We start from the raw sequence: 26,245 nt of genomic DNA on the forward strand, positions 1-26,245 counted from the left end.
CAAAATGCAGGGATTACAGGCATGAGCCACCACACCCGGCCTGACTTAGTACCTTAAAGATGCTGTATTAGTCCATTTTCATGCTGCTGATAAAGACATATCCGAGACTGGGAAGAAAAAGACGTTTAATGGGACTTACAGTTCCACAGGGCTGGGGAGGTCTCAGAATCATGGCGGGAGGTAAAAGGCACTTCTTACATGGTGGCAGGAAGAGAAAATGAGGAAGAAGCAAAAGCAAAAGAAGCAAAAGCAGAAACCCCTGATAAACCTACCATATCTCGTGACATTTATTAACTTATTAACTATCATGAGAATAGCACGGGAAAGACCAGCCCCCATGATTCAATTACCTCCCTCTGGGTCCCTCCCACAACACGTGGGAATTCTGGGAGATACAATTCAAGTTAAGATTTGGGTGCGGACACAGCCAAACCATATCAGATGCCAATTCTGCTAAATGTGTCCTATTCCAACCAAAATCCTTCCAAGCTTTTAAAATAATTTAATAAGCTAATTATGAAATATATACGAAAGGGTAAAGGGCCAAGAAGAGCCAAATGACTCCTGAAAATGGGTAAAGTGGAAGAGAAGGACGTGCCCTATCACAGTACCAGCACTCATTATGAAACCTCAGTAATTAAGAAAGGTACTGGCTATGGGAGAAATTGATGTAATATAATATACGTCCCTGTAATGGACACTCCAGAAACAGTCACTAGCATTTATGAAACATTGATATTTGACAAAGTAGTCTAGAACATCAGTGGGGAAAGAAGGGACTATTCAATAAATGGACATGGAAAAAGTGGCATTCTATTTCCTATAATATGAAAAAAAATGAAACCGGATCCCTACCTTACGCCACACACACACACACACACACAGATACACACATACACGGATGAAGTCAAGGTGAATCAAAAACTTAGGTGACAAGAGCAAAACTTTACAAATTTTAGAAGGACAAAGATTTCTTTTTCAAATTTTAACATTTTCATTTGTGTCACGGAAATATCCCATATCTGGGTAAGACCCATGTTCAAACTATAAAAATTCCTTTTTTACAGACTGAGTTCAGTAACATTGCCAAAGGAACCCCCAGGATGCTTAGAGGACCAGTGTCCTACAACATAGTAATGATAAAACTTTTAGCTTCACAAACGAATATATAAGTCAGGTATCTAGGAAAGTTGCACAGTCCTGTAATTTCAGTTCACTTAGGTTGGTTTGTTTGTTTAAATTTGTTCATTGCGTTGCTCCAGATAAAATTTGAAGTGATGAGTTTACTTTCATTTTGAGTGTTTTTAAATGAATTCGAATTCATTGCACTATTGACAAATCCTATAGAATTTGACATATGCAATAACAGCATTGTACTCTATGTTCATTGTGGATGCCACCTCACTTTTATCAGAATAGAATAACCTCTTTAATTACTACCATTTAGCATTAACCAAACACAGCAAACTGATTACTTGGAATCACCAGGTTTTAGTAGAAAAAGGTGGGGCCATATTTAGATTATGTTGAAAGAAAAGGTGCAATTTTGTGGACTGTATTCTACACAATTATTTCTTGGAGCATGTCAGCAGGCAGTGGTAAGTCTAGGTGAGAAGCTGGAAAAACTGGGGGTGGTGATAAAAGAATTACAGGGAAATAATGAGGATAGAGTTGAAAGCTCTCCCATTGCTTTGGGCAAGTCACTTCGCCATTTTTATCTAAATGTAAGATGAACAACTGCTGTCTTGCTAGGATTAAAGAGTACATGTCTGGTGGAGCAAGAAATAATATTAAGAGGATACAGCACCACATAGCTTCCCCTGTGTAGGGAGAGTTGTACAAGGAGTGAGCAGAGTTCCCAGGACAGCCTGTGTCTGTCTGGGAGAAGTCACAGCAAGGTCAGGCTCTCAATTCAGGGAACTGTTCTTACTTGCAAGTTCTACAAATGGGAATTTTAGGTTCCAAAGTTTTATTTACTTAGAGATGAGGTGAAAGGTAGAGGCGGAGGGAAAGATCACAGGGGCAATACCACAAAACTCAAATAAGACCAAATAATCTCTCAACCTCCATTTATTTATTCTCTTATTATTATTTTTAGTTGACACATAAAATTTCTACATATTTATGGAGCACAGTGTGATATTTTGCTACGCATATACAATGTGTTATGATCAAATCAGAGTCATTAACATATCCACCACCTCAAATGTTTATCATTTCTTTGTGTTAGAAACATTCAAAATACTCTATTCTAGCTATTTGAAAATACAGAATAAACAGTTGTTAACTGTAGTCTCCCTACAAAGCTACTTAAAAGTAATATTGTGTTTATTAACCAAACTCTCCCTATTCTCCTTTCCCTCCCACTCATCCCAGCCTCTAGTTACCACTATTCTTTTCTCTGCTTCTATGAGATTAACTGATTTAGCTTCCACATATGAGTAGGATAAATATGAGTATTTATCTTTCTGCACCTGGCTTATTTCACTTAATATAATGTCCACCAGGCTTATCTATGTTGCCACAAATGACAGTATTTAATTCTTTTTTATGGCTGAATAATATTCCATTGTGTATCTATACCGCATTTCCTTTATCATTTCATCTGTTGACGAACACTTAGGTTGATTCCATATCTTGGCTAGTGTGAATTGTGCTGCAATAAACATGAGAGTGCAGATACCTCTTCAACACATGATTTTCTTTCCTTTGGATATATAATTAGTAGTGAAACTGATGGATCATATGGTAGTTCTAGTTCTAGTTTTTTGAGAAACCTCCATACTATTCTGTATAATAGCTGTACTAATTTACATTCCTACCAACAGCATATGATTTTCCTTTTCTCCACATTCTTGCCAGCATTTTTTTTTTTTTTTTGTCTTTTTGATGGCAGCCAGTCTAATGGGTGGGATGGTATCTTATGCCTTGTTTTTGTTCTTTTAGGGACAGGGTCTTCCTTGTTGGCCAATTGTATGTCTTCTTTGGAGGAATATGTATTCAGATCATTTGCTCATTTTTAAATTGGATTATTTGGGGGTTTTCTTGTTGTTTGTTTGTTTGTTTGTTTGTTTTTGCTGCTGAGTTGTTTGAGTTCCTTGTATATTCTGAAAATTAATCCCTTGTTAGATGAATAATTCACAAATATTTTCTCCCATTCTGTAGGTTGTCTCTTTACACTGTTGGTTACTTCCTTTGCTGTGCAGAAGCTTTTTAGTTTAATATAATTCCACTTGTCTATTTTTGTTTTTGTTGCTTGTGTTTTTGAGGTCTTTCCCATAAAATCTTTGTCCAGACCAATTTCCTGAAGCATTTCCCCTGTTTTCTTCTAGTAGTTTCATAGCCTCAGGTCAGGTCTTACATTTGAGCCTTTAGTCCATTTTGAGTTGATTTTCGTACATGATGAGAAATAGGAATATAGTTTCATTTTTCTACACATGGATATCCAGTTTCCCCAGAACTATTTATTGAAGAGACTTCCCTTTCCCCCAGTGAATGTTCCTGGAACCTTTGTCAAAAATCTGTTGGCTGTAAATATGTGAATTTATTTCTAGTCTATTCCATTGATCTATGTGTCTGTTTTTATACCAGTATCATACTATTTTAGTTACTATATCTTTGTAGTATATTTTCAGGTCAGGTAGTGTGATATCTCAAGCTTTGTTCTTTTTGCTCAAGATTGCTTTGGCTATTCTGGGTCTTTTGTGGTTCCATATAAATTTTAGGATCATATTCTCTATTTCTGCAAAGAATGTAATTGGAATTTTGATAGGGATTACATTGAATGTATAGATTGCTTTGGGTAGTATAGTCATTTTAACAGTATTAACTCTTCCCATTTGTGAACATGAGATGTCTTCCTATTTTTAATGTATTCTCTTCCATTTCTTTCATCAGAGTTTCATAATTGTAGAGATTTTTTTACCTTCTTAAATTTATTTCTAGGTGTATTATGCCATTTTTGCATTGCTATAAAGAAATACTTGAGGCTAGGTAATTTATAAAGAAAAGAGGTTTAATTGGCTCATGGTGCTGCAGGTTGTACAGAAAGCATGATGCTGGCATCTGCTTCTGGTGAGGGCCTCAGGGAGCTTACGATCATGGTGGAAGGCCAAGGGGGGGGGTGTATTACAAAGTTAGAGAGAGCAAGAGAGAGAGAAAAAGGAGATCCCAGACTCTTTTAAACAACCAGCTCACATGTGAATTGAGTGAGTGAGAACTCTCTTATCACCAAGGAGATGATGCTAAACCGTTCATGAGGGATCCACTCAATGATCCAGTCACTTCCCACCTGGCCCCACCTCCAACACTGGGAATCACATTTCAACACGAGATTTGGAGAGGACAAACATCCAAACCATACCACTTGGTATTTAATTTTTTGTGGCTATTGTAAATGATTGCTTTCATGATTTCTTTTTCAGCTAGTTTGTTGCTATTGTATAGAAATGGTACTGATTCTCATATGCTGATTTTGTGTCCTGCAGCCTTATTGAATTTATTGATCAGTTCTAAAAGGGTTTTTTCCACTCATTTATTTGTTTCAAGGTGAAGGCTGGGCTAAAGATGACCATTTTTCACCATGGTCTCCTGCATAGGTGGTCTAGTTCTTCACTTTGGAACTCAGGGGTACTTAAAAACAACAGTTGCTGTTCAGAGCCTTTGGACTTGAGCTAAAAGTGAGACTAAAAGTGTCCCATTTCAATAACCTATTTCACATTTTAGAATAAGGTTCTGAAATCATATTTGGGCAATATCAAAGTCTCACTTCAAACTGTCTAGAGTCAGGGAAAACTAGTGTGTGACAGAGAGGAGAGGTTGAGGACCATGAGCTCTTTAGGGAGGGTTCTCTCAGGGTAGCTACGGGGTGGAGGAAAATGCATTGCCTTCAGAGACATAAAGCTCCATTCTTGGGCCAGAGTTTTGAAGAAGGTTCAATTTCTCCAGATATAAGAGGTTTTATTGACTTGGCTCAGTGTGTGAATTCCTTTCTAGTCTCTTGAATCTGTTCTGTTCTGATTCAGAATCAGTTTGGCCAGTGCGCTGATCCAGAAAGCATATTCCCTATAAACTGCCCTGTGAATACTACTCTTTCTTTAAGCTTTACAGATCAGATGCAGATACCAGCCCTTTTTTGCCTTTCTTTTCAAAGAGTCATCAGATTTTAGTCTTTCTTCAAAAAAAAAAAAACAAAAAAAACAAAAAGAGAGATCATATTTCCCAAGTCATTTATACTCATCATGAACTATAGCCATCTGTGTATTAAATGCAAAGGGATGGATGGATATAACCACACAAGGCATCACATGTTCACAAACACACAATGAGGTGAATTAAGTAAATGTCCTGTTAGTTTTCTCTCCCAAAACTGTCTTCTCCCTCAATGCACTATGCACAGAGCCTCTCACGATGACTGATCACAGAACTTCAAAGCTAGACAGGGTCTATAGACTATCTGCTGAGACCTGGCACAAGTGATTTTATCTTTCTGAGTCTCAGGTTCTTCCTCAACAAAATGGGATTCAAATATTCCCACCTAAACAATTATTGTCAAGATTCAGTATATGCTTAATTAAGATCAATCTGCTCATCTGCATTGAAGAAACTGAGATCTCAGCAAGGACAAGAGATGTCAAAGGTTAGTGACTGTGATGGGGCCAAAAAAACCAATGTCTTTTGCATCCTAGTACATGCTCTGTAAGGCAAATGGAACCAGGCTGTCCTTAGACAGTCAGCAAACCTTTAAGACATGTGACTCATGATCCATACTAAGGATGACATCATTTCATTTATGATTATAAGTTTCCAGTCCTCTGAAGAATGGTAGTCCTCTATCTCCAGGCATCAAGCTGAGAGGATTCTCCACAGCTCAGAAGATGAAGGACTGAGCAAGATTCAAGAGGATTCCTCTAAGCTTCAAAGAAGCACAATTATAAACCACCACCACCACAAGCTTCTGAAGTTAAATAAATAAACAACTTAAGGTAGATAAATCACAAAAGCTGATCTGAAGTAAAAATTGTGCCTAGGTCTAGGCCTATTTTTCATTAGTGTTAACAGCAATTCCTCTGATGAAACCAAATTCTTGCATTATACCAGTGTTCTAGCCTCCATCTTGATCCTTGCCTCTTAAAAAAAAAATCTGATATCATCTGGGTTGAACCATAGGATACTGCCAATATTAAACTATTATGGGGCTCTAAAAATAGCAATTTCATTTGGTTAAATATATAACATGTTAGTGTTTAAAGTGATGCCTTTGCTTGTTAGATAATCTTTCTTTTTTACATAAAAGTATAACATATATTTACTGGAAATGTGAAAAATTAAGAACAAAATTACATGTAATTTCACTAAATAATACAATTATTATTTTGCATGTTTTTCTCAGCATTTTGCAAGTATATTTAAAATATTTATAATTGTTAATAATATTCAAGCTTTTAATTATGCCTAAAAACTTCACTCCTAACCTGTTTCCTCATCTAGAATGAGAAGAAACTGCACTGGATTACCTCTAAGGTTTCTTTTGCTTTTGTCTTTTTGTCTCTATGGCCAGATTAATTTGCGTAAATTTTATATGATTAAGACACTCATTTCTAATAAAGATATTTTTATCTTTACTCCTATGGCTTATTGTTCATGCAGTACAACTATTTGCTTACAATTTTCAAAGTTCTAGGGAACATTTTGCAGGAAAAAAAGTTTAATGTGAGCTACCACTTTTGGCATCTGATCCAATTTAGAAAATTAAAATATTGATCAACCAAAATTGTTTTCACTCAGAACAAATAGTTGTATTAATTTCTTTGACATAAAATGCATATTTTTAAAAAGATGGATGGCCTACATTACTGAAACAACTGTCCCCAAAATGTTAGAATCTGGGCCTACTTGAGAAGAAACCTAGGCCATTTTCAGTTTGTGTTACTGTTTCAAATTCACAAATTATTCTACACCCATTATCCCATGTGAAGCTTTGAAAGAATTTCACAACATCCGTATCATTTCTCAATTTACAGAAGGAAATTCAGTACTCAAGGAAACAAAATGGACCTGCAGCATTTATAGGGAGCCACCTGTGTGCTAAGGATACAGGGAGTATGTGCGAGAGCTGCCTGTGGCGGGTGAGCCCTGGGGAGGCACCACTAGGTTAAAGAATAATGATTATTTCAACTTGGAAAGGAGTGCAGAGGGAGGACTTCACAAAGTCTTTCCATAGTTTAGTCAGTTTTTCTAAAAGTTTGTGATTGAGAGCTAATGAAAATAATGCAAAGGCCCTGGCTCATTGAAGGAGGCTAGGACCTGGACCTCAGCATTTTTATCAAACTTCCCAGGTGGTTCTGATTCAGAGCAGAGAGAGAGAGAGAGAGACAGAATAGATATCATACTAGCTCCTTGCTTATGTACTAAGGCAAATAACTAAAGATTATAGCATGAAGCACTTGGATTAGATAAAAAAGCAAAAGCGGAAATCTAGGAAGACGTTCGTACCCATTGAAATGGCTTGCTTGGGAATAGTATAAAGCAGTGTGTATCAGCATTACTTGAAAGGCTACTTAAAACACGGATGCAGACTTTGTAATTTACTAGGTCTGGGGTGAGGCCCTGGGATTTGCATTTGTAACAAGTTTCCAGGTGCTGCTGCTGCTGCTAGTCCAGAAGCTATACCCCGAGACCATTGGTGTAGACAAGCGCATTGGTTCTAAATCCTGGCTGCACACTAGAATCATCATCTGGGATGAGTTTTTAAATTATCATCGATGCTGGGGCCTCACCCACAAGAGATTCTAATATAACAGAATTTCAGTGGAGCCTGGGCATGGGTAGTTGTAAATCCCCCACTCCAGGTGTTTCTAATATGCAGTCGGAGTTGCGAACCACTGGGGTTAAGGCTTCCAGAAAACTGGGGAAGGAGTCCAGGGCAGGAGAGTCACATTCAGTACTGGGTTATCAGGTTTAATCACATTCGTCTGAGTCTCCTTTCCCAGAGGCAGCTGACGCGGTGCACTAAACTACCTTTCTAACATCCTTTCCCCACTCAGAATTGTTACTCTGCCTAGGAGGCTTTTAAAATGCATCTCCATGTTATACACTTAAAACAGCAGTATCTAGAAGACAGTTGAGTTTCCTTTCAGCAATGCTGCCCTCTAGTGTTCTTAATTATTCAAATCATGTAAAAACCCACCTCAGCCATCAGTATGGTTCTTTCCTGTTAGTAAGCTAAACAAATTTTTCTCTGAAATATTATTAAATTTTAATTCATGGCAACATGAATCTCCAAAACTGCAGCCTCTTGGTTCTCCTGAAATTTCTCCCTAGTTTTGATGTTGCAGCCTCCTTCCAGGACAAGAACTCACAGAGTTCTCTTTTCCCAATTCCACCAAGCTTTTCTCTTCAGAGTCAAAAGCTAAACAGTGAGGAAAAAACTAGCAGGAACAAAAAGACCTGGCCATTGGAGTGCCTTGCACAGGCTCTCCTCACGTTTTTCTCATTTCTCCTACACATCTCACGCCTCCTTGTACACTTGGTTCACAGTTTATTGAGACTAGAATTCATCAAACAGGTGCTTCCATGTCTTCCCATGATGAGTTCTACAAACCTCCCTGGGTCCCATCATCTTGACAGAAGTGTCCTTCCCACCTATGGGGGCTCTGCCCCTCCTCCCTCTCCCTTTATCAAGTCTCCCTCTTCCTTCCCAGCCCCCAGTCTATTTCATCAATAACTCCCTCTTCCTAGGTCACTCCAAATGGCACACACGCTTACTCGTAATGTCCTGTGACTCTGAATGTCCCGTCAGCTCGTGTCCTGTTTCTCTTCCAAACGTATTGAATTCATTGTCTTTAAGGCCTCTCCTTCTTCCACTCATTCTTCCACTGAGTGGCTCCAATGGCTCCAGCCTTGCTTGATCCCATCACATCACTGACACTGAAGCTGCTCTTCTCACGGTCCGCAGTGATCTCCCTACGTGTGTCCAAATCCTGTGGATACTGTTTGGGGCTGTTCTGACATGAATGTCCACGGCATTCCACCCTGTGGGCACAGCTCCCTCTTGAAGTGCCCTCTGCTCTTGGTCTGACACATCCCTGTGTGCCGGCTTCCTTCCTGCCCCTCTGGCTGGCCCTTCCTACCCAGCATCCTGCATGGGTCCTGTCTCTAACCCCTGGGCTGGCCATCAGAACCTCTTCTCTTTTCTCTCTATAGACTTTCCTTACGAGGCTCATCCATTTTCATGAATTTAAATATGATCAATAGACTGGTAACTAATAAATGTGTATACCACCTCCGGCCCAGATTGTTCAGTGTCTTATTTATCCAACTATTAAATATCCGCTCAACATCTCCCCTTTTGTATCTCACATGCATCTCCATTTTTCGCATGTCCGAAGAAGAACCCTTGATTTTTCTCCCAAACATGTTCCTCCTTGAGTCTCCTTTATCTCTGTAAACAACCAGATATCTGGGAAACAGCTTTAATTCCTCCCTTTCCCTCACCACACCCCATCTATCTGTAAGTATTGTGGATTCTGCCTTCAACTTATATTTTGAATATATCCACCTCTCTCTCTGTTTGCCACCACCACCCTATTACAAATCACCCTCATCTCCTGCCTAGAATACAGCAATACCTTCCTCAAGCTTTTCCTACTTCCTCCAGTCCTCCCTGTTACTAATGATTCTCCACAGCATAGAGACAGTGTTCTGAAATGCAAACTCTATTCTACCATCCCCTTACCTGATAAAATGTTAATGGCATCATTAAACCTTGAATAACATACAAATGACATGGTTTGCCCTCTGCCAACTTTATCTTGCACCCCCGTCCTCCTTCCCTCCCATTGCTGGGACTCACTAAGCTCTGTCCTTCCTCAGGGCCTTGGCACATACTATACCATCTGCCTCGAATGCTCTTCCACTGTTCTTCACATGGATGGCTCCTGTTTGCTTTTTTATGCCTAAACATGATTGCGCTTTAGTGAGACCTTCCTTACTCCACTAAATATGTCTTCTCTTTCATTTCCTGTCCCAGTCCCCTATGTTATTTTCTTTATAACACTTTACATTTTATAATGACTTACTTATTTACCTCTCTGTCTCTCCCACTCAACTTGAAACTCTCTGAGTCCAGGAAGTTTGTGTCTGTTTTACTCACAGATGAACCCAGCAACCAGCACAGTGACTGGCAAATATTAAGCTTGTAATACCTGTGTGTTGTATAATTGAATGAGTGCGCACGAAGAGTCACAACTTCCACTCCATCTTCACTGCTCTTGTCAAGGACTCCCAACTGCCCAAGCCACCTGTCAGCACTCTGTACCTGTCTTACTTGATGGCGGAGACAGAGTTAAGGGAGAGGCCAGGTCCACTTTATTTTCTGTTAACTTCTTCTATGTTTACCAGCATGTTTGATTCACCACAATATCTCCAGCACCCAGGACAGCAGACACCTAATAGATACTGTTGATTGACTGAACTCCCAGCTCTGAATGACACAGGATGTGAAGGGAAAGGGAGCTGGTGCAGTGATGGAGACATCCAAAGAGAAAATTCATCTGGGGCAGAGATTCATATCATTGTTTTCAACTTTTAGAAATGTTTATCATAGGCACGCATCTCCATTTGTACAGTAAAAGAGAAGAAAAGTGGTTCCTTACATGTTTTTAATCATATGTTTTATAAATGGAGAATGAACTTCATAGTTTTAGTTGCTGGGCAATAATTTGATATTCTAGAGTCTTTCTCCAAGAAAGAAAACGTTTGCTTATAAAGCCAGCTTTTATCTCTGTTGGACACACAATGGTGAATGAAAGCATTCCCATCTTCCAAACAAAGAAATCAAGGGCGATTAAAAATAATTTACACAAGCCAAACAAGCAAAGAAGCTAAGACTCTTAACTCTGGCCATTTCATTCAAATCCTGTTCCCTATCGATTTAGACAGTGCCTGCTCATGAGAAATAATAATAATAAAAAAGAATACATCTACTGCAACTCTACTTTGAGACAAGGATTTGGTTCTTTTGAAGGGCATTTAACTGACTGGTATTACTGAGAAATAGAAAAGCCCAAGGCACGTGACTATTTGAAAATGTTGAGTGACCTGGCATCCTGAGTGTTTAACTGACCTGCTTTGAGGAAGAAATCCAACCCTGTCTGTAAATTTTAACTAAATTAAACTGAGGGTCTCCACGCTCTCTTGTTCCGCAACACATCTGGCTGATGCCAAGAGGATTTGCTCAGCTCCATCCTCTGGGGAAGGGATTCATTTTCCTGTTTAGGAAATGTGATGTTCAGCTGCATGAGGCTGATGAGCACACCGGGTGGGACCACAAACAGGCCCCAATGAAATCAATTATGTGGGTGTCTTAGGACAAAATTTGGTTCAAAGTGATCAAGGACAGGGTGTGTCATTGCAAGCTGTGAGCCACTGTGGCTTCAGCTGTTTGTTCAGCATTTAATATGTTTATCTTTCTGCTAAACACATTGTCGCTGAGTCACCTCTCTTAGAGACCCATTCTGTGTGCGGCCATGCTCTGCAAGTCCAATATACAGAGACAGGCCTTTCACCCTCAGTGACCTCACATTCTGCAAAGTCAAAGCAGATACCTTCTCTTACTTCTCACTTTAGTGAGGAAGGTACCCAGGCTCTTAAAAAGGTGAATCGTGTATTCTTTATTAGGCCAGGAATCATCAAGCAATAAAAGTAAAGGAAGAACTTAAAGTGGTCATTATATTTTCAATACCATTTAGTGTTGTTGCTGCAAATGGAAAATGGAATGTCAGTTTACCTAAAAGTACCATCAGCCTCCAAACCATCAATATTTCGTGTCAGACAATAATGTTGTCACCAATATTAGACTAATTTTATTAATCAAACAAATAACTGCATTAAGCTTCTAGGCTTTGGCTAGAGGGGTAAAAATCACATATCTTTGAAAAGTAGATGAATTCATGAAATGTTGTCTGTTTGACTTTCCATAGAAATTGTCCGAGCCATGACACATGTGATAAACCAAGGCATGGCGATGTACTGGGGCACCTCGAGGTGGAGTGCTATGGAGATAATGGTAATTTAATTTCTATTTTTAAATGGTTATTGAGTACCTTATTATTGCTTTTCAGATGCCATGCATAAATTGCAAGATCTTTTGCAAACTTTTCTCATAATCACTATGGTACTGGAATTCTAGAACCAATTCCATCATTATAGAGATGGATATTGGAGCCGGAGCTCATCCATTCAGAATACAACAGAGAATACAGTGTTCCCTGGTGGCAAGAGGGCAAAGTGAATTTCACAGCTATGGAGATATATTAACAGAGTATTCTAGTTTTCTTATAAAAAACTGTATTAACTACATTGTTTATACCAAGCTAGTTAAAGATACTTTTATATGTTAGTCTAAGTCTTATTTCTTTAGGAACTTAAAAATAGTTAAACTACATTTTCTTTATCATAGTGTATAATTCACACTTTGACTAATTTGCCCTGGACTTAACTCAATCCAAACCCTCCCAAAAAATTAATAAGGGTTTCCTACATTTCATATTGCTCTTAGTGAAATTGGTGGTGACAAATTTGCTTATTATTTGGCATCCTACATGTTTCTTGGTTTGTACTGATTTCACCAAAGTAAACATTTCTCATGCATACAAATTACAGTGAAGCCTCATTTCTCATCAGTATAAATTCAGTTGTAATCTCATTCCTCCCTAGGAAGCCTATTCTGTAGCAAGACAGTTCAATATGATCCCACCAGTCTGTGAACAAGCTGAGTACCATCTTTTCCAGAGAGAGAAAGTGGAGGTCCAGCTGCCAGAGCTCTACCACAAAATAGGTAATCTTCAGAATAAAAGCTACTGGGTATTTTTAACAAGAGAAAGATCACTGATTCGGGGGGGAAGAAGTAAAAACAGTGTTACTGAAATGCTTTCCTAAATGTCCCTAATTAACACAGACATTGTAAGAACCATGCATTCCAGAGATTGTAGCAGAATCAAAATGTAGCAGAATCTGCACCTAGTCTACAAGGTATCACTGATGAAAGCCAAGCAGAGTTGTAAATTGTGACTAGTGTTTCAGCTGTACTCAGCAGGTGTTCAAAAAAATGCATACTGAATAAAGGGAACAACCAATGAATAAATTCATTTTTCATTGGTGCTTGCTCGAGTAAACAATGACTACCTTTCAAAAATATCGTGGATATATACATCTGTATCTACTACCCTAGCCCTGGCACTGAGTGAGAATTGGGAAATTCAACAACTACTAAGTCGGGCACTATCACTTTGTGTAGGTAGAACTAATGCCTTCAGAGAGAGGGGAGAAATACATATATAACATGTACCCAGGAAATTTAGACATTAGGAAAAGATGAATAAGCCACATTTTCAGCCTTATTTATCAAAAGTTTCCAGAGATAATTTTCTTCCTAAAAATTAGAGGTTCATATGAGCAGGAAAATTCTGGGAAAAGGAGATAAAGATAAAAATTCAACAACAACAATTGTTATTATTGCTCTCACTTATTGAGTGCTTGCTGTGTACCAGGTGTGTGCTCCTGCTGTGTACCAGGCACTATGTTAGGCACTCAATGGACAACAAAAATTCATGGATAAGCCACATTTTTCAGCCACATTTTTCAGGCTTTCCCAAGAACTGACAGTCCATGTTTAATTGGTTGATGAAAGAATGAAACACAATTTGTAAGCTCCTAAATTGTAATGGAAAAAATGCATGCCAATATTAACTCATTTATCTGGACAGCTTTTCCCGATAACCTACCAAATTCTATTTAAACACCACCATCCCTCCCCCACCCCGCAACTTTTGATCCCAATTTGCACAAGCAGCTTTCTCAGTTTTTTCTTCTGTAGGGGTTGGTGCAATGACGTGGTCTCCACTTGCCTGTGGAATCATCTCAGGAAAATACGGAAATGGGGTGCCTGAAAGTTCCAGGGCTTCACTGAAGGTATTTTTCTCAATGTCTAGAAAAAAGCCTCGGGCTAGGAAGGAGGGAAGATCGATAAGAACAGCTCTGCAACAGCCTAGGGCTTCCCAGCTCAGGCAGACTGTGTTGTCCGGGCCAGTGGCCTCTGGCAGGTTCCTCTGAGCCTTCTGGAGGTTTCGGCACCTGGCCATGTATCAGTCAGCCCTTCGTAATCTGCCTGCGTCGAATGCGTCGAATATTCTCTTCCTCTGGGGACTGGGGAAAAAGTGCCCAATGACCTGATTGGACTTGCAGGGCTCAAATTCCTACATTGTTATTTATTCATATGTTAAAGAAAACATTCCATCATTTGAAACTGATAAAATGTAACTTACAAAATAAAATGTAAGCCATAGAGGCTTAATCCATATAAGGCCAACAGTTGTAGCTGAGTATGTTTGACACTTTTTAGTGTGTGTTGGGGGCAGTGGGTTAGAAGGGGAGACTTCAGGAGACAGATACATAGCAAAGCTTCTGTCACTTAGAGCAGTTTAAATTCTGCTCTGAAGCAAAAAGATATTCAAGATCATCGACACAAAATTACCTCCATTCAGGACATCTTGATGACTAATTTATTGGAGAGTACTCCAAACATCTCTCCTTATTAATAACAACATGCCTGTTTTTAAAAACTTGAGAGAATGTGTAATAACATTAGAATCACAAATTACTCTGTATTGTCAAGGGAGAGAAAATACAGGCATTTAAAGAAATCAGATAAACCAGAGTCTTTCTAAGAGGAAGTATAAGCCTTACGCAACCTCTTGCCTCCATCAGCGCTAAATTATTGGGAAAACAGCTCAAGTCAAGTCTGAACCACCAATCCTTTAATCACTGTGGCTGTGGCCACCATGAGCTTCCCTAATCAGAATATTTTCAAGGCTCTAGGCCTTTGACTTTCCTTTCTGTGTGTAACAGTTGAGCTTTTGCTTGTTTGTTCTCTAAAATAATACAACATAAATATCTCCTAAAGCACGATGACATGGTCCTATTTCTAGTTTTGTATTATTACAAAAAACAATTATCCCAGAATATTAAATAAGGTCTCTCTTCTAAAAATTAAAGATTGTTCTGAAACAAGTCTAACAAGTCAACAAAGACAGACTAAAAGCATCTTAGGAAAGAAGTGTAAAAAGAGGAAGGCAAGAAGGGAGTGAAGAAGGAAGGAATTGGAAGAAGGGAAGCACTGATAATTACAATTTTACTGAATACCTACTATGTGCCAAGCACTGAGCTAAGTGTTTTCATTCAACAAGTTTTATTCTCACAAACAGAATGGATACAGGTGACTTTTAGTCAGTTGAGCTAAGCATGGTGTCACATGTTCTTTCAGAGGCTTGCTGACAAATTCCAAGCATTTCTATATAGGCTGAGTGTTTGTTCTCACAATAACCTGCTGAGAGGCAGACCCTTTTCAGATGCAGAAACTAAAACACGAAGACCTTAAATAACAATCCAAGACCATAAACTCATAACAGAAAATGCTGATATTAGAACCCAGGTCTGGCTTTCAGTTAATTATCTCCCTCAAAGACATCTTTATTTGTCTTTAAACCCAGGTTTTTAAAGGAGAAAAAAGTAGTTATGCTGTATTTGGAGTGCATGATTGTCTAACCTTCATCACTGAGAAAAGCTTGCAAACAGCTGAAAAAGCTTTCACAAATTCACTAGTGAAAGGAAAAAGAAAAAAAAAAAAGAAAGAGTAACAAATGTTTGAAGGTGGCTAAGCCCAAAAGCAGCTTGGGAAATATTTCTATTGCTGACTTTTATAAAGTCAACTCTGTATCTACTGGAACATCCTTAATAATAAACATTAAGAGCTCTCAATAGATGAAAGGTGGCTGATCACAAAGTATGCTTCTTTAGAGCTCTGCAGACTCTCAAGGCTCTACATTATCAGCCTGAGTGCTTTCGGAGTAATGTATATGCACTTAGGAAAGTCACTTGAGTATAGTTTCCAGAGCAAAAAAATAAAAAATAAAAAGTAAAGGAGGCAAGTATCAGAGCAACCTTAGGAGTGAATGAGGATACCATGAAAGAAAGAAGGAAAGAGAGAGAAAAGGAAGGAAGGAGGGAGGGAGGGAAGGAAGGAAGGAAGGAAGGAAGGAAGGAAGGAAGGAAAGAAAGAAAGTAAGTTAAATTAAAAGATAGATATCTGGGCAAGTAGATAAATAAATTGGTAACATTCATCTCACCCTAAAAGAGAATAAGTAGTTTGTGTTTCACATTGGCTATTGTTATACATTTAAGATGTTAATATTTTGCATCTGTTGTAGTATTGAACTGCAGTTGAAGGATAAATTAAATCAGCATAAAAAATACCTATCTAGAGCTCTTTTAGAAGGTAATACTACTTTTTCTGGATTTTCTGGGCCCCCTCATCTGGCCCCACTACTCTAACAATGATTTCTAAATTTGTGTTATCAGCTCTGACTTCACTGCTGAACTGCACAGCACTCCTTCTTTGTGTCTATTAGACATCTCCAAGTAGAAGTCCCATGGGCATCAGTCATGCCTAATGGAATCTGTCCTCACCCCCAGAACCTGCCATTCCTTCTTGCTTAACAGTGCCTCCACCCATCCATCTGGTTATCTTGGTCAGAAGCCAAGGCATTATCTCAGACTGCCTCCTTTCCTTCCTTATTCCTGTTCAACAAGGCACCAAATCCTCCAGACTCTATCTTGACTCTAAGATCCATCTTGTGCACAGCCCTTGTTTAGATCTTCATCATTTCTTGTCAGATTTACTATAGTAGCCTCCCATCTGGCCTCTGATTTCCTTCCCTTTCCTCAACAACCCACCATTGTGACCACTGAATCTTTTAAAAATGTTAATCTGACCATATCGTAACTCTGCTTAAAATCCTCTAATGATTTCCCAATCATTGCTTATAGGACAAAGCCATAACTCCGCAATAAAGCATTCAAGGAAACTCCCTTGGGATCTAAGTTGAGCCTATTTTTTCATTTGTGTCTCCCATATCATACTACTTCATTTTCCATGCAAATGCACTGTACTCTCCTTTGCCTCCCAGAAATGTCCTTCTTTTCATTCTCCTGTGGAACCCCTTCTTATTGTTAAAGGCAAAGCTTGGTTGTCTTCTCTATGAAGACTGTCCTAACTTTCCAAAAATGAGCTATTTGTACCTTCTCTATTATTCCATGAACGCTTCTTACAGAGTCTTCTAATTCTCTGGTTGCAAGTAACAAAACTCAATGAAAACTAATCTGATCAGAGAATGGGGACTCTATTGGTTCACAAAGACATCCTTGGGAAATATGGAGTGGCCTCAGCAATGACTCCATCCATGAACTCGTACATTGTCAGGATTTTCCATCTTCTCTAGTTCTCTCTGCTTGTTGGTGTCATTTTCTTATACTACAAATGGGTCTCCTCCATGACACCAGGAGCAGGAAAACTGGTGGTTGCGGGTTTGCATTTCTAAAGGCATGTAACCTAAGATAAAAGCGATCTTTTCTTTACCAACTTCAGTCCAGAGAAGACTGGCCAAGCTTAGGTCATGTGCCACCCTGTGAGACCAATGACAGTGGCTAAAAGGGTAAGGTACTATGATCAGCTCAGGTTATGCACCACTTCATCATGGCATTTCCCATTAGGAGGCAGTAAAGACATAGCTTGTAAGGAAATCATTGACAAGAGTGGAACCCCAACAAAAAAACACTTCCCATGTTACTAAGTAATGATTTGTGAATACATCTAGGACAGAAACTGAAACCTTCTCATCTGACCCATCACAGAGCCTGATGAGTACATAAGAGGTACTTAAGCCTTTGTTAATTTGATGAGCCATAACCAAATCAATAAAGTCTGATCAAGAGACCAGGTGTACAGCTTTTAAATAGAAATAAATAGTGCAATAAAATGTATTGGCAGCTCCTCCCTGTTCTTGGCAAAATGCTTTCTAGAAAAATTTAGGCCAGGTATGGTGGCTCATATCTATAATCCTAGCACTTTGGGAGGTGGAGGTGGGCAGATCGCTTGAGCCAAGGAGTTTGAGACCAGCCTGGGCAAAATGGCGAAACCCTATCTCTACAAAAATACAAAAAATTAGCTAGATATCATGCTCACCTGCAGTCCCAAATACTCAGGAGGCTGAGGTGAGAGGATCACCTGAGCCTGGGAGGTCAAGGCTGCAGTGAGCTGAGATCATGCCACTTCCCTCCAACCTGAGCAGTATAGTGAGATCCTTTCTAAAAAAAAAAAAAAATACAAAAGTATGTACCCCTCTGTCAAAAAAAAATAAGAAGCATGCACACCTTGATGAATCAAAGTTGGGGGAGACAGGTGGTCCAAGTACGTCAAGTGCTCATATAAAGAAACAAAGCATATTGTACATTATGGCAAAATTTCAGAAGGCAAGTTTTCAGCTCTAGCATTTTACCTAGAGATCTCAACCTCAATAGTGACTTTGCTTTTGTTTTGAGTCAAAGCCTTTGATGTTTAAGTAGAAATAGTCAGCGATCTTGGGTGTTAAATTATTCTAGACAGTGTTCAGAACTGAAATGTGACTGATTCTGTCCATGGCTCCAGTTTCAGCCTGAGTTCAATCCAAGATTAACAAACAACTAATTAGGGATTTGGGGCAAGTCTCACAGACTATTCTCACCCCAATATCAATACCTATGAAACAGGGACTTATAAAATCATCATAGCATTGGGAGAGGGCAAAGAAATAGGCTTTAAGAAAATTTAGAGTTTGTAACATACATAAAACTAATAGCCAACTAATCTGTGGAGAAAAGCTCATTCAGTTGTCCCGTTGACAAATATTTACTGAGTGTACCTAGACTTTGTGCTGGGTGCTGAGGATACAGGGATGAATGGGACAGTCGCAACCTTCAAGGAGTAGCTCCAGGCCTTATGAGAGGGACAGACATATGAAGGGGTGAATCATGAAATAATATGGATTCCACAAGCCCTGTGGAGTCCCACAGGACTGCTGACAGAGTCACATTGCATTGGGGAGGAGGTGTCATGATCAATCTGAAAAATGGGAAGAGATTTATTTTGACCCCACAGAACTCTGGTTTCTCTGACTCCTCCCTGACCACCATATTAGCTGAGCCCCTCCTCCTTGCCAGCTACAAGTGTCAGAACTGGAGATGCTGACGTGAGCAACAAGCCATCCCTGGCTTCTTCCACCTGCTAGGTTTAGAAAAACCAACAAGTAATCAAATCATTGCAGTGCAGTGGGATGATAGAATAGGGTTGGATGAGGAGATTTCACCTTTTGATTCATGGATTACTGCCCAGTCAGCAAGCTGGGTATATTACTGCCACAAGCACACCCACCTCCAACCTTCCTATAAAACACACTTGTTTGCTTCCATATTTAATTAATATTTTAATTAAGCCTCATTCCTATCTCTGCTAACACGTTCTCATTTGTAAAGCAGTTAAAGCTGTTTATTTCCAACACACTTTTGTTTCCTTTGGTATGAGGAAAGCAGTATAAAAACTATGCATCTACTTTTTTTTTTTTTTTTTTTTTTTTTTTTTGAGGCGGAGTCTCGCTCTGTGGCCCAGGCTGGAGTGCTGTGGCTGGATCTCAGCTCACTGCAAGCTCCGCCTCCCGGGTTCCCGCCATTCTCCTGCCTCAGCCTCCCGAGTAGCTGGGACTACAGGCGCCCGCCACCTCGCCCGGCTAGTTTTTGTATTTTTTAGTAGAGACGGGGTTTCACCGTGTTAGCCAGGATGGTCTCGATCTCCTGACCTCGTGATCCGCCCGTCTCGGCCTCCCAAAGTGCTGGGATTACAGGCTTGAGCCACCGCGCCCGGCCGCATCTACTTTTTAAAAACCCTAATCTGCTTGTATTTCCTTAGGCTAAAGCAACAATGAGATTTATGGTGTTGAAGATTGAGAGATAGGGACTCAATAAATAATTGCTTGATTTTTACTTTTTAATGTTTTTTACTTTTGGAAGTCTGTCTCTGAAAATGGTGCGTGTGTATGTGTGTTACACACACATACATATATACACACGCACATACATAGAACTTGTAACCCAATCCTAAGGAAGAGAATGCACTGCATACAAGATTTCAAAAACAGAAAAGTTACAAAAGATTGATAAACCAACCACTCTTTACATGCATGGTATATACTGAAACTCAGAAATGCTAATACTAATAAGAAGCAATTGTTCAAAAAGCAGTTGGCTATTAGTTTTTAATCTTTGTTAGTCTGTTTGAATACATTCAGAAATATTGGTCCCCTGAAAGATGTTATGAAACTTTAGTGAGGATTGGTGATGTTTTTCCCATGGAGGACACCAAAAGTAAGTTCAGGGACTCTCTGACGTAGACAGCACTGGCCCAGGAAGTCTGCCCGGTCCCCAGGCAGTGTCCATTGTTCACAATGTCCATCTCATCACCACTGGCACCAACTGTCATCTCTGGAGAGATGCTTCAGGCCAGTCTTCTTTTTGAAGGAGCTGAGGCTTCCCAGAGCTAAGGCTGGGAAAACTTTAGCCATCTCCCCAAGCAGGCTACCAAGTTAGGAGCCAGCCCATAAGCCTTTGAGATTTAGGAGGCAAAACGGGCAGCTTGCCCTTCTCCTTTTCTCATCAGCAAAATAACTCAAAAAATCACAATAAAACATAATATGGTTACCCTTTTCTTTGGAAATATTGTCTTAGAATGATGAAAAAAATGCTCAAAAAACAAAAGCCAGTAGCCTATTGAAATCACGTGGGTGCAGTGTCCATGGCCCACTGCCTGTTGCAGAGCATTCTGCGGCCTCTGGGAAGATAAAGATCTGCGATGGCGATTGTGTCGCAAATACACACAAGAGAGAAAGTCCACATTTCCACACAGTGTGATGATTTTCAATTATTTTCCCTAAAACAGACTAACACTCTTACAAATATTCTTTTCCTCTGAGTGTTGCTGCTTAGTGCTCGCTTTATGTAGAAGAGTCTGTTGTTCCCTTTCTCATAGTAAGAGCAGAGCCTTCTGGAAAGTAGGGCATTGAGAAGTTCTAAAATATTTTTCTCTTTATATTGAGGAAATTAGGTTCATTTTGTAGTCTATAGATCAGGGTCAGTTTCTTCTCATTGGCTTTAAAGAATAGTTTCCTGTTTTGAGTTTCTTTACTTTTTTAAGTTTCAATAGTTACACAATAGGTAATAACATTTGCAAAGTCTTTATCCACTTTAAAATTTTAAAAATCTACTCGGTATCTATCAGTTATGCCATGTCTGCTTCTAGGAAGAAGCTGCAGAAGCTAACAACAAAGCCCTATTATAAAAAGAATAAGAGATTAGCAGTGAACTGAAAGCAAGGGGGAGAAAAATAGTCAAACAAAAATGTAAAGTAATGATTTTCTTTGAGCAGAAAGCTTGGCACCCAGTTTTCTTAATAAAAAGGAGACATAATAGATCTTGGTAAAATGTAAATGCACTTTTTTTTTTTTTTTTTTTTTGCTACATTCTAAAATTGGGCTATCCCAATAAGAAATATGACCTCCTCTATTGGACAGGCTAGGATGTAAGTGCTTATATGTCACGATCAGGGTTATAACAACTTCTGTGCAGGCTGATCAATTTGAATGGTGAATATTAGTCAAAATCAATCTGCTTTGAACCAATAAACAAGGAGCAAGATTGTGAGGAACATTTCTTTGGATGAAATCATCCCTGGCAGTGTGAAACATAAGGGTCAAAAAATTCAGAAAATCATCATAAGGTTCACATATTTTATTGAATTACCATTCTTTGACATCAGATCTTTACCAGACATTAACATTTCAATGTTATGCTTTTCCTCAGTGCTACCAGTGGTTGAAAGAAAGAATTGTAAGTGAAGAAGGGAGAAAACAGCAAAACAAGCTAAAAGACCTTTCCCCAATTGCAGAGCGTCTGGGATGCACACTACCTCAGCTAGCTGTTGGTAAGAAAATTACTAAGCTATGGGGTGGTAGAGGGACTTCTGCTGAGATCATAGTTTTCTATTGCTGACCACACCCTTACCATGATAAAATGTCTTTTGTAGGGACAGATGATCTCTGAAGCATAAACTCCTGCTAGATATAAAGTGAGTTATTTGAGGTTCCCCAGAATTTTCTACACGATAGCAAATTTTTCTTACTTCTTTCCCCTTGCCCTTATAATATAGTTTAAATGAGAACATGTCAGTGATAACACACACTATCACAGATGTCAGGGGTGAACTGTGTAGTGACATCCATTTCTTTTGGCTCAAGTTGCTGTCTCTGTTGAAAACTGAGCCAGGGTTGGTTAGAAGCTGAGATACAGGACTGTTACAGGCCCAAGGCTACTGCCACATGAAAAGCTGATCCTAGAGAAATAGCTTCAACCTGAAACTTCTTGAAGGCCATAAAAATTGTCCTTCTAATGCTGTGGAGTCCATGAAAGGTCATGATTGCTGGTAACAATTGAAAAACCACCTACACTGTTTGAGAGAAAGATAACATGAACCACATTCAATCATGGGTGTTTCAGTCAACGATGGACCACATATATGTAGGCGGACCCATAAGATTATAATGGAGCTGAAAAATTACTATTGCCTAGTGATGTTGTAGCTGTCCTAAGGTCCTAGTGCAATGAATTACTTGTGTGTTTGTGGTCATGCTGGTATAAACAAGCCTACTGCACTGCCAGTAATCTAAAAGTCTAGCACACACAATCATCTACAGTACATAATACTTGATAATAAATGACCATGTTACTGGTTTATGTATTTACTATACTATACCTTTCATCTTTACTTTAGAGTGTTACTTCTTCTACTTACTAGAAAAAAAAAAGTTAACTGTAAAACAGCCTCATGCAGGCCGTTCTCCTGAAGGGTGTTCCCAAAAGAGGAATTATGATCACAGGAGATGACAGCTCCATGTGTGTCCCTGAAGACTTCCCAGAGGAACAAGATGTGGAGGTGGAACATAGTGATGGTCCTGACCCTGTGTAGGCCAAGGCTAATGAGTGTGTCTGTGTCTTAGTTTGTAACAAATAAAAAAGTTTAAAAAGCTAAAAACATACTTTTTAAAAATGAAAAAAAGCTTATAACGATATAAAGAAAATACTTTTGTACAACTGTACAATGTGTTTGTGTTTTAAGCTATGTTATTACAAATAAGTTGAAAGGTTTTTTTGTTTGTTTTTTGTTTTGAGACGGAGTCTCGCTCTGTCGCCCAGGCTGGAGGGCAGTGGCGTGATCTCGGCTCACTGCAATCTCCATCTCCTGGGTTCAAGCGATTCTCCTGCCTCAGCCTCCTGAGTATCTGCGATTACAGGTGCACACCACCACGCCCAGCTAATTTTTGTATTTTTAGTAGTGACAGGGTTTCACCATGTTGGTCAGGCTGGTCTCTAACTCCTGACCTTGTGATCCACCCACCTTGGCCTCCCAAAGTGCTGGGATTACAGGCGTGAGCCACCGTGCCCAGCCAAAAGTTTTTTTAAATTAAAAGTTTATAAAGTAAAAATGTTACAGCTAGCTAATGTTAATTATTGAAGAGAGAAAAATCTTGAAAATAAATTTAGTGTAGCCTAAGTGCACAGTGTTTACAAAGTCTATGGTAGTGTACAAGAATGTCCTAGGCCTTCACATTCACTCACCACTCACTCACTGACTCACCCAAAGCACCTCCCAGTCCTGCAACCTCCAGTCATGGGAAGTGCCCTACACAGGTATGCTATTTTATACCGTATTTTTACTATAACTTTTCTATGTTTAGATACACAACACCATGTGTTACAACAGCCTCTAGTATTCAGTACAGTAACATGCTGTACATATTTGGAGCCTAGGAGCAACAGGCTATACCATATTGCCTAGATATGCAGTAGGCTATACCAACTAGGTTTGCATAAGAACCCTGTGATGTTCACACAATGAGGAAAATACCTAACAATGCATTTCTCAGAACGTGTCCCTGTCGCTATGGGATGCATAACTGTATCTTATTTTAAATTTTCTAGTGACCACATTAAAACATTAAAATGAAACTGGTGAAATTAATTTTAATAATGGATTTTCTTTAACCCAATATAGCCAAAATATTATCATTTCAACATGTAATAAATATTAAAAATTATTGAGATATTTTACTTTTATTTTCTACAAATCTCTGAAATCCAGCATATATTTTACACCTAGAGCAAGCACATTCCAATTCAAGCTAGACACATGTTACATGTTGCATGCTCAATAGCCACATGCTGCCAAAGGCTACACACTGGGCAGAAAAGCACTGAGACTTCTGGTTCCCTTACTAGGGGATGTTTGTCAGGTTCTATGGTAAGCACCTCAGGCTCATGCTCACTGTGTTGTCTCCTTCATCATCAAAACAGTCTGCTGAGGTCTATATTATTACTAGTCATATTTTACAGATGCTAGTGGAGGATTTTGCTATTACTATCTCCACTTACAAATGAAGAAATGAGATAAAAGAGTTCATGTGGTAGCTATGAGAAAGGAATAAAATGGGTGCTGATTCTAGACAAAAAAAAAAAAAATCCTAAAGATTAAGAAATTGCAGGAATTGGGACATATCAGAAACACTAACCCAATGAGATAAAAAGCTCAAGATAAGCTTTATGCAAATAAAATAATTTAATAGAATATTTGTTGGTAGCTTGACTCTTCAGAGGTTGGAAGGCAGAGAAATGTTAGTTGCAATTAACAGTCATAGAAAGATAGAAATGGGACGTGGTTTTAGAAAGAGGGGGAAATGCCATGTACCTAAGTATATGTATGACTGTTGCTTTAATCCTTTCTTCAAAAAAATAAAATAAAGCAATGTATTTAATGTTTTTACTTAGCAACCCTACAGCTTTAACAAGCACAGTAAAACATATTAGCTATTTGACCATAGGCAAGTTGCTTAACCTGATAATAATTTTCTTATCTGTGAAATGGGTATAATAATACATATCTTACAAACTAGTTGAGTAAAGGGAAATTATATATATAAAGCAAAAAGTAGGTGCTCAGTGAGTGCTAATAAAGATGATAATGTTCTTGCAAAGAGTAGACATGCAAAACTTGAAATTCTGTCTGCTCTTAGCCATGGCATGCAATCAGAGTAATATGCAGAGAAACATATTCTGCACAATCATAAATATGGTTTTTAGACAGCAACATGAAGTATTAAACTTAGCCCTGAAAGACAGGGAAGAACATTGTCTTTCTAGAGAGAAAATCTTTACAAGATTTAGACTCTCACTGGATATTAGATATACATGAAGTACCTTCTTTACGGGGTCTGAGTTTAAATTAATACATGCTTTTTTCCCCTTTTCCTCCCTCTATCCCCTCAGATGTCTTTCTCACCTGTCACTTCTTTCTTTGTAAATAAATAATTTTGTTTATAGCCACAAAACTCTCAAAATCAAAAGGGAAATTATTTCCAGGTGTGTTATCTTTGGTCTGCTAGTGTGGGAGAGGGGAGATCCTCCAGCAGGAAGCGAACTACTTGAACCCAACTGTGTGCCTGCTCCCCAAGTCACACAGGTATAGTGGAGCCAGCATTCACACTTTGTTCTTAGTGAACAGGCACTCTGGACATACTTGCTGGTGACACTTGGTTAGAGGTGCTAATTATCCAGAATCAGCTGCAGTTGCTACCATGGAGTTGACCAGCTCTGCCCAGTGGGTTCTCCTGTGCCCCAGAGGCCCATTAGGGGAATCAGCTGTTGATGACCTCGCGTAGTCAGGTAGTTTATGGGCAATAATTTGCCTAGAATTGGCTTTGTCCTCAGAACTACTTTTAAGGCCAAAAACAGTTCTCAGTGCAAAGCAGGAAACAATGCAGTCAAGAAAAGGAGAGAAAGATTGGATTGGTACTTTTATAGAGCACTATTTTGTATTTTGCCCATGTGGAAATTCAGTGATTACCATAAAAGGCCTGGACATGGTAACAGCTTAAGAGTATCAGTTGACAATACGGCTGTCCAAATGGGGGCAGAAGATGTGCTTGGGGATATCCATCAATCATCCATGCCTATGTTTATTCAACAAACATTAAATAAGTTCCTACTTTGTGCAAGACACTGGGCTGGTGGCTGAGCACCCAAATGCAAATAAGACACATCTCACAGCCTGGTAGGCAAGTCAAGCAAATAGATAATTTTAATACAGGTCATAATACTGAGAAGGGAACAGAGGATTAGGGAATTAGGAGCTTGGAATTCAGGGAAGTACTTTAGGAGCAGGCAATACCTTTGGGAAATCTCAAATGATAAGCAGCTATTAGTGAGGTGAAAAGAA

The 26,245-nt window shown here is 39.1% G+C and overlaps 1 protein-coding gene across 4 annotated transcripts in view; it reads left to right on the plus strand.

The window, feature by feature from the left end:
* Positions 1-26,245, plus strand: part of KCNAB1 (potassium voltage-gated channel subfamily A regulatory beta subunit 1) — a 498,217-nt gene that overhangs the window by 461,702 nt on the left and 10,270 nt on the right. For all 4 annotated transcript variants that reach the window (XM_045386728.3, XM_005546175.5, XM_005546177.5 and 1 more), the window contains 4 exons: positions 11,982-12,067; positions 12,718-12,838; positions 13,877-13,971; positions 21,781-21,901. In XM_045386728.3, coding sequence (XP_045242663.1) covers positions 11,982-12,067; positions 12,718-12,838; positions 13,877-13,971; positions 21,781-21,901 — 423 coding nt within the window. The remainder of the gene's footprint in view (positions 1-11,981; positions 12,068-12,717; positions 12,839-13,876; positions 13,972-21,780; positions 21,902-26,245) is intronic.

The sequence above is a fragment of the Macaca fascicularis genome, chromosome 2 (genome assembly GCF_037993035.2).
Source record: "Macaca fascicularis isolate 582-1 chromosome 2, T2T-MFA8v1.1".
NCBI classification, from domain to species: Eukaryota; Metazoa; Chordata; class Mammalia; order Primates; family Cercopithecidae; genus Macaca; species Macaca fascicularis.